The sequence below is a fragment of the Camelus bactrianus genome, chromosome 3 (genome assembly GCF_048773025.1).
Source record: "Camelus bactrianus isolate YW-2024 breed Bactrian camel chromosome 3, ASM4877302v1, whole genome shotgun sequence".
Taxonomy (NCBI): Eukaryota; Metazoa; Chordata; class Mammalia; order Artiodactyla; family Camelidae; genus Camelus; species Camelus bactrianus.
Window position 1 is genome coordinate 30,987,506 of NC_133541.1, and position 14,625 is coordinate 31,002,130.

At 38.3% G+C, this 14,625-nt stretch overlaps 1 protein-coding gene across 2 annotated transcripts in view; it reads right to left on the minus strand.

Annotated features, from left to right (window-relative positions):
- Nucleotides 1-5,366, minus strand: part of OXCT1 (3-oxoacid CoA-transferase 1) — a 121,093-nt gene extending 115,727 nt beyond the window's left edge. The window contains exon 1 of one of the 2 annotated variants that reach the window (XM_045518362.2): nt 5,061-5,366. In XM_045518362.2, coding sequence (XP_045374318.1) covers nt 5,061-5,138 — 78 coding nt within the window. In that variant the 5' untranslated portion in view covers nt 5,139-5,366. The remainder of the gene's footprint in view (nt 1-5,060) is intronic. The other variant, XM_010957371.2, reaches the window with a different exon arrangement.
- Between the last annotated feature and the right edge of the window lie 9,259 nt (nt 5,367-14,625).

Genomic DNA, 14,625 nt, shown 5'->3' on the forward strand with positions numbered 1-14,625 from the left:
TAAAAGTCCTTGATCTTATACTACTTCTATTTCATCATTTATATACAACAAACCTGGATGAGGTCCTATTTTCTCATGAAGAACTCTGCTGTCATATCTCCAGTTAAGGGTGAAGAGTCAGAGCCTTAGCAGGAGGAGGAAGAAAATTAAAGAATCTGTCTGTGTGGTGAAGTCACCTGAAACTATTTATCCATGGACTGAGAAACATGAATCCTACAGAGAGGAAGTCAGAAGAAAGCTCATTTCCCCTACAGACCTAGAGAGTTTTTTCAGGTTCATGAGGAGAAACAAACCTACATAGCGCAGACTTGTCAGGAATTCTATTCCTTTCTTTCAGCTGATAATCGGTGTCATCATTATAAACAGTCAGAAATTACTGAGAAGTGGGGGGAGGGCATAGCTCAGTGGTAGAGCACATGCTTATCATGCACAAGGTCCTAGGTTCAATCCCCAGTACCTCCATTAAAAAATAAAAATAAATAAACCTAATTACCTACCCCTCCCCCCCAAAAAAAAATTAAAAAAAAAATTACTGAGAAGCTTGCCCCACATCCCCCAAAAAAGAACCTCAGAAGTATTTTAGAAAGGACCCAAGTGTTTCCCACTTACTCAGATAACCAAAAATTTAAAAGCAATAAAAGTAACTCATGTTTTCAGGGAATATGCAAAGGGCTCGAGATATTGAGGAATTTACAGCCACTCAACATTGGGTTTTTTCATTTTTCATACATTCAGTTAACAACATTTGTTGATGTTTGCCATCTATTTGCCATACTAACATTTGACATCTATTGACTGACAAACAAATGATGTGGTATAATGTGCCACATTCCAGTAACCTTGGGGTCACAAATACCCTTGTTTCTAATGCCAGTAAAAAGTATGAACTTGAGAAAATTACTTAAGCTTGGAGTCTCTTGTTTTGGGGGGAGTGGGGTTGATTTAAAATTTACAAAAGGATGATAACTGTTTCTTAGTGATGTAGTAAAGATTAAGCAATAGTGTCTTATTATTTATAAGACTAAGAAGCACTTAGACCTGAGCCTGGATTACAGAAGATACCCAGGGGATATGAGCTTCCTTTGGGAAACGTGAACTTTTCTCCATTCCCTCCAGGGCAGTAAGATTAACTTGTCAATGGCTGGAGTTTAGTTTCCATTTTTAACCTCCCTGCTCTACCCTATATACACACACACTCGCATATACTACTGATTCTACAAAGAACTTTTTTAACACGATCCATACTATAGCCAGTTAATCCATGTGATCTTTGTTGAGGGCTTTGAAAAAAATAAGCCCTAGCTTTGTAATTACTTTAACATGTTTATTTTATTTGCAGTCAAGTGTGCCAGTCTAAGTAGTTGAAGATTATTGGGCAACTCAACAATACGAATGCAGGCAGTGAGGCAAAGAGGAAGCAAGAGGCCTGAAGCCAGTTGTACCAGAAAGTTTACAGCAGAATCTTCAAGCCCTGAAACCCAGGGAGCTGCTTAGAGCCCAGGGGGCAGCATCCCAGAGAAAGCCTTTGAGTTTGTTCTCTGATGTGGCTTCCTCCCTGCCCACTTTCTCTTCCTTCTCCCCCAACACCTCCTAAGATTAGGTGGGGAAGTGGGGAAAAGTATGTCTCTAATAACAGCTACCTTTTTTCCTTAGAAAACTGAATTCAAAGCAGAGCTCTAAACTGCTCACAAAGTGATCCTGGCTTCTGGTATATTTTAAATACTAAAACAATGATGTGAAAAGACTCAAGCACCATCTGCTACAAAAATAAATAAGTAAATAACCTTCAAGTTTGCAGAGATTACCTAAAAGAATGAAGAGTAATGAATTGTACAGCTTTGACATCTATTTATACTGGGGATGACTTTTTTCACCGAGGTCTTCCGTTACATTAACGTTAACATATTTTGTTTTGTTTTTCCACTCTTCTACCTTCTGCAACATGCCATCTTATTGATGACAATAGTTTCTGCTATTACTACTAGGGGAAAGAAATAATGATTCGGCACATATTGACGTGTAAGAAGTAAAACTCTTACACTGCAAAGATTTTTTTTCTATTTAATCTAGTTCTCTTTTTAAAATCCTTTCCATCTTTCCACCATGGAGCCTAAGTTTTATCTCATGACTTCCCAATCCAGAATCTCCTTCCTTTCTGACCACTTCAACCACTAATTTTTTCACCTAAATTTCTCTTTTTCCATTCAACACTCCAGAACTTAATGAAAGGAAAATGCACTTCACTTTGAAACTTTTTCAGGAAAAATCCACAAAGCATGCTGCTTTTTTATTTTTAAATAAATAAAAATATCTCAATGATATGAAACCATACACCCATGTGCTATCTACCTGGTCACCTTGTAGTTATATAAATCAGGACACAGACTGACATTGCCCACTTCAGTCTCAAAGCTGGATAAATAGAAACGGGGAGGAAAGGCCATATGGAAAGAGGTAAAGAGAACCCCATTAAAAGGAAACGGCAGTTAATATGCAGGTACATACATACATTTACAGACTTGAATCACTGCCACAAGAAGGTAGTGACCTGTATTAGCTGACATAGGTAGTTGTCCAGCATTGGACGAGTGTCTCCCAAAGTGGACACTGCCATTAATCCTGCCAATTTTGCACTTATGAATGAATCGTGAGGAGCTCAGAGGAGTTGCTGACACTGGGCAGTTCTCTACAGCAGCGGCATATACTCTGTTTTCAAGGGAACATACTTTGGAGGGATACCAAGCACTCTGAAGGATCACAGATGAAGGAACAATGCATTCTGCCCAGAGGATCAGGAAGCTTGAAAAGTGTTCCAAGAGTTCCTAGGGTGGGGAATCCAGAAAGGGGAGCTGCCTGAGTAAAGGTACCGAGATGTAAAAAGCCTGCGTGTTCAGGGAAGTGTGGGATCAGGCCCCCTGGAGGGAAGCTCATGAAGATCAGGCTCGAAAGGGAGACTGGGGCAGATTGCAAAAGGTCTTAAAGACCACACTGAGGAGTTTCAACTTCATTCTTCAATGAAGAAAGGACAGCAAAGCTTTTGAAACAGATGTCACAACTCTCATCCGACATTATTCTTTCATTCATTCATCTATTTGTTCAAAAATATCCATTTTGTATCAAATATACTAAATACTGGGGAAAGTGAGTTAAAACAAACAAAAAACCACACAGCCATAGTCTGATCTGATGAAACTTACACATTTGAAAGAGTAATAGCTGCTAATTACAAAATTATTACACATGACACTGGTGATCAACTGGAGGTTGGAGAAAGGAGTAGAGGAGAGAATGGTTCTAAGACTTCCAGCTTACACTGTGGTTGGATACCGGTGCTGTTAAGCATAATCGAAACAAAACGGAGGAGGAAAAAGCCACTTTATGGCTGGTTCATTTTTGGTCAGAAAGAGCTTGAAGTCCTGAAGGACACGGGCCAGTAAGCTGTACTAGGACTGCAGCTAAGGAGAGTCTGGGGTTGGAGATAGATCTGGAAAAAGATAGTTGCAAGGAAGAGAGGTAGGTAAAGAGTTAACGGTAGTTTTATAATTTTTTTCCAAATCTGTATTAACCAAACCTTAACAGAGAGATGAAATACAGAAAAACCCAAAGTTTATAGCTCGGCCATCTAAGAAGAGGTTTGCTGGGCTTCCGGAATATATTAATGACATACCTAAGGAAAGCAAATGAGTAACTTATACCTAGGCAAGTAAGTAACTGCCAAAAGAAGGAATGTGATTGACTTTGGCCCAAGGATATCGCTGTGTCCTGGTCTGCATTAGTTTCAGTACCCACAGCAAACTGACTGAAGGTCGAGTTCCCTTTTAACAAAGTTTTATATATCCAAAGCTATCTTCAACTACCAAAATGCTTCCTAAGAGGCATGTATGAGTAAAATGTTCTAGTTCTAAATCGTCCCCTAGCACTTATCTACGGGGCTTAAGGGCCCTTCAGCGTTCCCCGCTTTCAGAAAATGGATGCGGGAAAGATACAAAAGCAATGAGGCGGGGCGGTTCTCTGTGTGTACGCACGGTGAGCAAGGCAAGCTTTCAAGTTCAGAACTATTATTCAAAACGCTACTAGGTAAAAACATCACTTTTCGTTTTCCCTTCCAAGGAGGCTCCCGTGGTAGCGGAGGTAAGCTCCCTCCAGGACCCAGAACTCTGGTCCAGTTACCGCCTCCAAGGAATCGGGACAGAAAACACAAGTGGACGTGACGTGGGCTTACCGGCGGGGACAGAGCACGGGGCAAAACAAAACAAAACCAAACTCAACCAACAATTACGGTGCTAGTGTCCCGGGATACCACCCGTGGAGTTTGCAACGTAGCAGAACAAGGTTCTCAAACGGCTTTGAAAACGGAAATCCTCTAACCCAGATACACAGGAGCTCAGGAAGAGAGATGTCCGCGCTCCAGCCACCGGCTGACCTCTAGAGACTCCTCCGCGTGGCGGGGTAAACGCCCAGGCGAGCGCTCCAGTCCGGGTTCCCTTTCCCACCGCCGAGGTGCCGCGCAGCCTTACAGAGGAGAAGGCGGGCCGCGGAGTCCCACCCCTTGGAGGCGAACTCGACCCCCGGCTGACCCGGCTCAGGATTCTGGGCCTCTAGAGGCGCCCCTGCCCCGAGATCCCCAATTTGGAGCACACAACTCTCCCCGGCTGCGGTCACCCCTTCCCTCCTTAAACCTGCGAGCCCTCCTCTCCCCATTCTGGCCGCCAGAGCCCCTTCGCAAGAGGCTGCCGGCGAGGCGGGCATGCGGGCTCGGGAGGATGAGAGCGAGCCCCGAAGGGCGCTGTCAGGCGTCCTCCGGCCTCTCAGCCTCTAGGCGCGCTTTTCCTCTTCTCGTCCCATCGGGGAAGCTCGTGCAGAACGCTGCCACGCGGCCAGCGGGAGGAGCAGCGAGGCCAGGAAGGCGTCGGCGCGTCTCGGTGCCCCCAGTACTGCGCCCCGGATGCCGGATGCCAGGCTGGAGAGGGTGGGTGCGGGCAGAAGAGAAAATGCGGCACCCCTCGGAGTTTCCTCCGCGTTCTAATTGCACGGGGCCTTGCTCTTCACCTGCACTTTACCTTGGACCAGACGCCCTCGGAGCGGCGGGCGGAGGCGCAGAACCGCAGACTCGAGGAGAGGCGCGTGACAGCCGCCATGGCCGGGCGGTCGGGCTGCGGAGCAGGTCGGGGCCGGAGTGCGCGTGTGAGTGTGTCAGTGTTCGCCGCCCGGGCCGCCGCCGCCGCCGCCGCGTCACGGGCCTGGAGGAAGAGGAAGGCGCGCGCGGGGCGGGCTGGAGGCTCGACCGCGCTCTGGTGACGTCCTGGGGCCTCGGGCGCCGGGGCTCTAGCTGACGCACAAGCGAGGCTGGGAGGGGCCCCGGGACTGGGCGGGTCGCGGGATGGTCCCCAGTCCCGGGGCGGCGTGTTCCAGGCAGCTGTGTTGCGCGCACTTGGCGCTGCAGCCCCTCGGCTGTGCGGGGGCGCGGGTGTCTGTCTTCTCCAAGGGCACGGAGAAGTCTCAGCCTAGCGTTACGGCGGCGCAGGGGGCTCTCGCGGAGCATGTTGCTTTTTCAAGTCCGTGTCTGGCACTTGGGTAGGTTGCAAAGCAGTAGCCGGTTGAAGCCCACTATCTCTCTTCCCCACAATCTGGACAGTGCTCCCATGTCTTCTACTTCCCAGTCCCCTCTCCCTACACCTTTCCCTGATTTGTGTAGAGTAAGTTTGCTCTGCGAAGCCGCCAGAAACCACCTGCCATGAGGTGTACACAGACAGACCTGGTCAAGATTGTCCCTAGACAAAAAGGAAAGATTAGGACTGGGGCCTCTGAGGCCTGGTCTTGGCACACCTCGTCGTCGTCTCCATCCCCGTCAGCCACGTTTGCATTCTTAAGTACCTTTCTGACACCGGAGTCCCAGAAACCCCAGAGAGTATTCAGCAGGGGTGTATCCCTTTGACTGACCTTAGGGAAGTTTCGTAACTTTCTTAAGCCTAAGTGTCCTTATCTGTAAATTAAAATTGCTTATAGTACTCAGAACTGTCGTAAAGATTACGTGAGGTAATTCATGCAAAGCTTCTGGCCCCATTATAAACAATCGATCACGGGCATTATCCTAAGTTTATTCAAGCTGCAGTGGTGCATTGGTATGGTACATACATTCTCTCGAAGCCTTCTTTTAACCAGCTCCTTGAGGACATGAGCCAAGTCTGATTTCTTCAGAACCATCTGTGCACTTAGCAGCTGAATAGAAGAACCAAGTGAAAAGTCAATAAATGTTTTATTTGATTAAGGGCTGAGCATATCCTGGAAATGTGACTTGTTGGTTTTGAACCAAAACAAAGAAAACACAAAAATTAAATGAGCCCTCAGCTTCCTTGGCAAGTACACTGAGACACTGAACAGTCGCAGTCCAATTTAAAGTGGGTCCATAAAAGCACTTGCCCTTCATGGTATTCTTTTACCTCCAAGCTCTTTATTTTTTCCTATATTATAATTTTAATTAAAATCAGTGAGAGAACCAAATGCCAAGTTAAGACTGTCCAATTACATAAAGAGAAATTAACTTCACAATATTCTCTATTTTTAAAACATTTTAAAAATTTGGATAGAGGGGGAAATTCAGAACTAAAGTCTCATTAGATAGAGCGTATATTCGCTGTTGTACTGTAGCTGACAGAATGGTGAAAAGCTAACCATCACAATTGGGTATGCTTTTCCACTTTTGCCCTTCCAGAGGGCACGTGAAATGGAAAATAGCATGGGCAACTTTGTCACACCTTGGTCATGGGACTCACTCTTCTTGGCTGGTCTCATTCTGTTGCTCCTGGCTGAGGTAAAGACACATTTTAAGTTTTGTACTCTAAATCTGTGTGACTGATTTGTGTGACTGTGTGACTCTAATCTCATGAAAAAAAAAATCAACCTCATTACTCTATGGTCAAAACACACTGCACTGTTATTTGGTGACTATGACTTTGGTACTTTTAAAAATAAACTGAGTATCTCCAACTTGAAAAAATTACAGAAAAGTTTTTCTGTACAGAGTTTCCTTCTGGTTACACAAAGCCATTTCAGTCTTAATCTGTGTAAAATCTCCTTTTGAAAAATATCTGAATTTTTCTGAACTAGTTAGAACAATTCCCCTTTGCTTTGAAGGGACAGTCTATGACGAATGTACACTGGAAGCTTTTCTTTGTGTAATCTTGTAGAGCTTAACTTCCACAGTCTTAAAACTTGGGAGAATTGAATTGAATTCAAAGCTTTTAAATGAAAGGTCTGATTCTAGACAGGCAATAAGGAAAGTTTATTTTGTATTGTCTTATTTTGTTAGTATATATATATGATGTATTATGTTGTCATATATGTATGAATATATACACATATATTCCCTTTCTATGAATGCAGACAACGTGTCACAATTAGACTGTAAGTTGTCATTCTCTGATTAAGGGATTTTTATTTAAATCTCCTGAAGTATGGTGCATTAGCATTGGCGCTCATTATTGAAAGATAGGGCATCCTGCCATCACATTTGGAATATTTCTCCAGGTTGATAATCAGGGGCATTTGCAGACTTGTTTTTCAAATGCCATTTGACTGGTTTAACTACTAATAGGAGTTTTTAACTAGGTCATTTGCGTCTAAAATAAAAAGTATCGATGCTTCATTTTACACAATGATCCTTTAATATATAGAAAACAAATTCCTCCAAACAAACAATTTTCCTCTAGTAGATTTGAAATTTTACATAAATTTGTAAATTTAAGTGTTGTCTTATAATGCAAATCATCAGTCCCGAATTTTCTTATTTTCTAAGCTTGTTATTTTCATAGATTCTTTGAAATAGTGCTTTCTATTAACTAATGTGTACTAATATTTGTTCAATGGATAAAAATGAATTGAGTTTTACTTACGTGTAGTTTTCCTCAGGGGGAAAAAAAGGGTTAAATAAATGCATGCAATGGTTGGAGAAGGCTCAACTCCTGGAATAAAAATGAAAATTATGTTAAAATGTTAAGGAGGCTTAAAGGAACACAACACACCAGAGTTATTTTGTATGCATTCAAGTCTGATCGTATTACTTCTGCTAAAAACCTCTCAGTGGCTTTCCCCACTGTCTTTAAGATCCAAAGTCTGCGCTTCTTTCTTAACTTGGCCTAGAAGGGAATCATCTCTTTTGGTTTTCCTCTCCCCTGCCCATCACTTTTATATTCCAAACTATATTTGCCCCTGGATTTTCAGAGAATGAATTCACACAACCTCAGAATCAGAATCAAAAGGACATGGACTCTGCAGCGAGGCTGCCAGGGTTCAGATCTCAGCTCTGCTGTTCCTTAGCTCTGTAGCCTCCTGTGGTGCAGTAGTTAGGAGAGCTGCAGGAAGGCTAGATGTAAGGCCATGTCTGGACCATTATTTGTACTATTCAGATGTTAAAAGATTATACCTTGTGAATGTATCTATTTCTCAGATGCTTTCTATATTTTTATAAACTAGAAAGCATTCAACTTTTTATAAACTAGAAAGATTCAAACCCTGGACTATATGGTATTAAAGACTGTTTTTAATCTCTTTATGCCTCCTTCTTTATGAGCTATCTTTAAATCTGACCCAACTCCCCAGTTTCACTCATTCTACCCTAGTTAGGGCAGGACTTCAATTTCCATTTCTTTCATCTAGATTATTACAGTTGCTACCTAAATGAAGTACTCCCCCCCCTCAAAGTTAGCCACTTTTTAAATTATCATTTCCAATACAGATCTGGTCTTCTCATATACTTTTCTAAAACTTTTCAAGAAATCCTCATAGGCTACAAGTCCAACATCCATTGTAGGCAAGATCTTTCTAAACTATCACATCTTGAGGGCTCTGCAGAAGTACTTCAAGAGTTCCACAAACACTGAAATTAAATTTTAAATTTTATTTTAACTTTTCTGTCAACTCTAACAAAGCAGTAACATGTTCACTCAATAGTGATATGACTTTGACTTTAACATATTAAAAATTATTAATTATGCAATTGGGAGACAGAACTCAGAATAATATATGACAGTGACAATCTTTTTTTTATTATTGAAGTATAGTCAGTTGCAGTGTGTCAGTTTCTGATGTACAGCATAATGTTTCAGTCATATATATATATATATTCAGTTTCATATTCTTTCTCATTATAGGCTACTACAAGATATTGAATATGATTCCCTGTGCTATATAGAAGAAATCTGTTTTTTTATCTATTTTATATAACTATATTGTAGTTAATATTTGCAAGTCGCAAACTCCCAATTTATCCCTTCCCACTCCTTTTCCCTACAGTGACCATAAGTTTGTTTACTATGTCTGTGAATCTGTTTCTGTTTTGTAGGTAAGTTCATTAGTGTCTTCTTTTTTTTTTTCCCTAAGATTCCACATTTGAGTGATATATGGTGTTTTTCTTTCTGTTTCTAGCTTACTTCACTTAGAATGACAATCTCCAGATCCATCCATGCTGTCGCAAATGGCATTATTTTGTTCTTTTTTATAGCTGAGTAGTATTCCATTGTATAAATATACCACAGCTTCTTTATCCAGTCATCTGCTGATGGACATTTAGGTTCTTTCCATGTCTTGGCTATTGTACATAGTGCTGCTATGAACATTGAGGTGTATGTATCTTTTTGAATTAGAATTCCCTCCAGATACATGCCCAGGAGTGGGATTGCTGGATCATATGGTAAGTCTATTTTTAGTTTTTTGAGGAATCTCCAAACTGTTTTCCACAATGGCTACACCAAACTACTTTCCCACCAACAGTGTAGGAGGGTTCCCTTTTCTCCAGCAATTATTGTTTGTGGACTTTTGAATGATAGCCATTCTGACTTGTGTGAGGTGATACCTCGCTGTAGTTTTGATTTGCATTTCTCTGGTAATTAGTGATATTGAGCATTTTTTCATGTGCCTAATAGCCATTTGTATGTCTTCATTGGAGAATTGCTTGTTTAGTTCTTCTGCCCATTTTTGGATTGGGTTGCTTTTTTATTTCTTAAGTTGTATGAGATGTTTATATATTCTAGAAATTAAACCTTTGTCATTTGCATCATTTGCAAATATTTTCTCCCATTCCATATGGCTGGTCTTTTTAATTAGCAGGCAAATATGAACTAGTCCCTGAATTGAGGTTAGGACAGCTTGCTATAAATTTAGAAAAAATATAGAGTCCTATATCTCAGGATATATATAAAATACAACCCAAGTTGATTGAATTAGTAAATACGTTTAAAAGGCTATTACGCCACCACTGAAAAGTGAAAATTTTAACTATGTTTGAAATCTTTAAAATAATTGTAAAAGGCAGAATTCAAACTGTACAGAATTCAGACCTTAATGATCATAGCCACATGTTATATATCTTTGCATAAGGCCTCAAACTGAAAAGAACAACCCAAAAAATGAGAAAAGGAAAGATGATGAGGGCAGGACTTTGGGTGTTTTTCTCTCATTGTTTAAAATATTTTACAACTTTTAATTAACATTTAAAAGCAATATATATGTAGTTTTAGTGTGAGAATTTAAAATAATACATTTCAAGATCTCAAAGAGATATTTGTACACCCACATTCATTGCAGCATTATTCACAATAGCCAAGATGTGGAAGCAACCTAAATGTCCATCCACACATGAATGAGTAAAGAGAAAGTGACATTAAAATGTCAGTAATTAGAAAAGCAAATAGCAAGCTAATGTGTAAATTTGGGGGGGAAAAAAAGAACATTTCTCATTACATGCAAAAAAATAGTAATCTATAATTTGATATATTTTGACATACTTTGTAGAAGATCCTGAAAACAAATTAAATTGACAGTATCATTTCAAAAACAATAAGCTTTATGCCAACTCACCTTCACAAAACATAGACGTGCTAAATAGAAAGAAAATATTATGTGATTCAAATCTAACGTTCACTTGTGTCTGTAGGCTGATGGAATACACCAGAAAATTATTTCTTTTATGGTGATAACCAATAAGCATTAACTCAGAAATGTGTCAAGAATTATGTAAAATATAAAGCACATATCTATATATAGGCAATAAGAAGATACTCTTTATTGTCCTAATTACTTTACAATATATAAAATACATAAGGAATTTATTAGTTACTTTTGCATAAATTGCCAATCAGTTTTTTAGAATGCATTTTGAATCCTTAAAAACTATAGGTTTTTAATTTTTGGCAATAGCCATGGTTATTTATATGTACAATATTTTTATTTAAAAGTCATCATGCTTAAATTGCACCATTTTTCTGACATGCCACATTCTTAAAATTCCACTTAGCTATAAGAAGAAAATACGGTAGTATTTTAAATATTAGAATGAGAAAGATCATTCTAAGTATATCACAAACCCCAAAGCAATAAAACAAAAAGTAATAAATCCAAATATATATTTTTTAAATTTAGACCTGTAAAAAAAAATCCATAAACAAGGTCATGAAACAAATGACATATAAAGAACTTCTACAAAAATTAATACTGATCAGTAGAAAAGAAATATAACAGATTGAAAGTAAATGTACAAGGCTCTTGGCCTTACTGATAATTTAAAAATTGCAATTAAACCTATAATGGCATATTTTTCACCAAAATATTGGCAATGATTATCACATGCTGATTTGGTAAGGATGTGGTAAAGTCTCCCTAATGTATGTCACTAATGCATTCTTCCTCTGAAAGTAAATTTGGCAATATTTATGAAAATTTAAAATATACTGACATTTTGACTGATCATTTCTAGGAATTTATCCCATAGATAGGTTCACACATGAGAAATGATATATATAAGGATATTTATTGCGGTATTTTTCCTAATGGCAAAATAATTAGAATCAACTTAATACCAGTCTCCCAGTCTCAGTGGAAGGACAGAATTCTAATTTTTGTAATTGCCAGCTAGCAGACACAGCTGGCCTAATCATTTTTATACAACCCTGTATAATTTTTCACTTCCCTGTCTCTATTTGAGCCCTGCTGACTCCTCCCTACTCCCTCATCTTCCTCATTAAAACACCGAGTCACCTCTGCACAAACTAGAATGGAGCTCAGCTCTTGCCCTTTCTGGCAGTACTTATGGAATAAAATGTCTTTTCAACACTTTAATGTCCAGCTTTGTTTGACACTGGTAATATAGGAACAGGATTTTCCATATAGTTCCAATGTTATTACATGCTTAGCAAACTAAATAGAATTTCTCTAAATATGCTTTAAAGGCAGATTGTGCATAGGAATGTAAAAAGAAATATAAGAATTAACACTTTCTAAATAAACAATATGGAATTAACATGGGATATATCTAGATTAATGGGTTAGAATAGAGAGTTTAGATTCAGCAATTTATATGCATATGAATTTAGCATATAAAAAGATAATCTTTTTAATTAGTAGAAAAAGGTGAACTAGTCCATAAATTGGCATTAGTTATGTATGAAATAAATGTAGTATTACTAAATGGTATGTGTAAAGTAAGTGAAGAATGTACAAATAAATTTAGAGGAATTATTTTATAATCTTGGGATGAGAAAGTCCTTTCCAAACAAGTCATAAAATCCAAAAGCTATAAAGTGAAAGGTTGATTCAACAAAGCATATAAACTTTAAAGTTGTGTAATCTCACATGTAAGCAAAATTAAAAGACAACAACAGACTGAAAGTATTCTTTAGACATAAATCTGACAGTTAATAGCCATAATTCTAATGCCTACAAAAAGATCTTTAAAAATCACCAAAAAAGAAAAATGAACAAATATAATGTAATTAGAAATGTAATCAATTTCTATATGAAAAGATGGTCTAACCAAGAAAATGCAATTTCAGATAAAGAGATGCCATTTTTTGTTTATTAGGCAAAAATTAGAAAGGTTAGCTATGCTCAGTGTTGTCAAGATGTAAAAGAAACAGATCCTCTCATATTTTGGAAAACACAGTAACAAATTTTAAATTTCCATCTCCTTCACCGTGTTACATCTTTACTATGGGATCCTACAGCAGTTAAAAAGAATGAGAAGGATCTACACATACTCACAGTAAAACTTCACCAGATATATTGTTAATTGAAGGAATCAAGTTGCAGAATAATACATATGATATGATTCCATTTATGTAAAAAAGAACAGATCAAAATTATACATTAGCAGTTGTTGTATAGAAATTCATAGAAGAATAAAGGGAATTTAAAATTTTCCATCTATACGCAGGCATTGTTTTAATTTTTATTGTATTTAATACATATTATTTGTGTAATTTTAAAAAGTTAAGAACCAAGAATGACTCAGTAATTTCTTAAACTCTTAATTTTGTAAAGTCAGCAATATTAAAAAGAATGACACATTTCAGTATCTTCAGGACATTGACATGTCAAAAAAATCAGGTTAAAACCCTATAATAGTTTGGTTCCATACTTTTATTTACGCACAGATGTCTGGAAGAATATAGATACTGTGATAGTATTCACTTCTCTTTCAGGTGACTTTGACTTTATTTCTTATGTTCTTATCATCAAGCCTTTTTAAAAATTTCATTGTGGATAAAAAGGCATACCACCTGAGAGGTGATAAACATAGTTATAAAATTTCAAGTCATCAGACATTTATTGTGGAGCAGACTCTTTTCTAAACAGCAGAAATATAGGAAGGAATGAGATGTATTCCCTTCTTTCAAGGAACTGGAAGTCTAGATTTTGTAAGATTTTTTTTGTTATGTTGCCTAAAAAAGAGCTAGAACCTAATGAATGATTTGGAAACAAGGCGGTTGCATTCTTGCTGTTTAAAATAATGGAATGGACAAGATAAAAATAATGTCCTTTGTGTTTTAGAATAAATAAACTGTGGTCCTCCTTTCTGACAAAAATTGAATAGCTGTGCCAATTATCTATTGAAAGGCAATCCTAGTAGTAAGAAAACTAGACTCTCTGCATATAGAAGAAGGCTTATTTTTACCTCCTTTTAATTGAGGGGGGCAAAGAGGGGAACAAGGGTTTTCCCCATAGCTAGGTCATTCATAAGTGTACCCATCAAATCATGATAAAAGTAAAATCCATCAAGAAGATATAACAATTACAAACATGTATGCACCCACTATGAGTGCACAAATTACATGGAGCAAAAACGGACAGGAATAAGGAAGAAATAAACAATTCAATAAGAACAAAGATTTCAATATTATACTTTCAGTAATGGATAGGCTAAGTAGGCAAAAAGATCAACAAACATATGAATTAATTTTCAACAAAGATGCCAAGAGTATTCAATGGGGAAAGAATGGTCTTTCCAACAAATAGTGCTGAAACAACTGGGTATCCACATGCAAAAGAATAAAGTTGGATCTTTTCCTTACACCATGTGCAAAAATTAACTCAAAATGGATCAAAGACCTAAATATAAAAATATGCTAAACTATAAAACTCTTAAGAGAAGAAATGGAGATAAATTTCATGACCTCCTCAGACTTGGTGATGGATTCTTAGATACGACACCAAAAGCATGAGCAGTGAAAGAAAAAGCAGGACGCCATTAAGAAAGTGAAAAGTAACCCACAGAATAGGAGAAAATGTTTGCAAACTGTACATCTCATAAGGAATTTGTATGTAGAATATATAAAGAACTCTTACAACTCAATA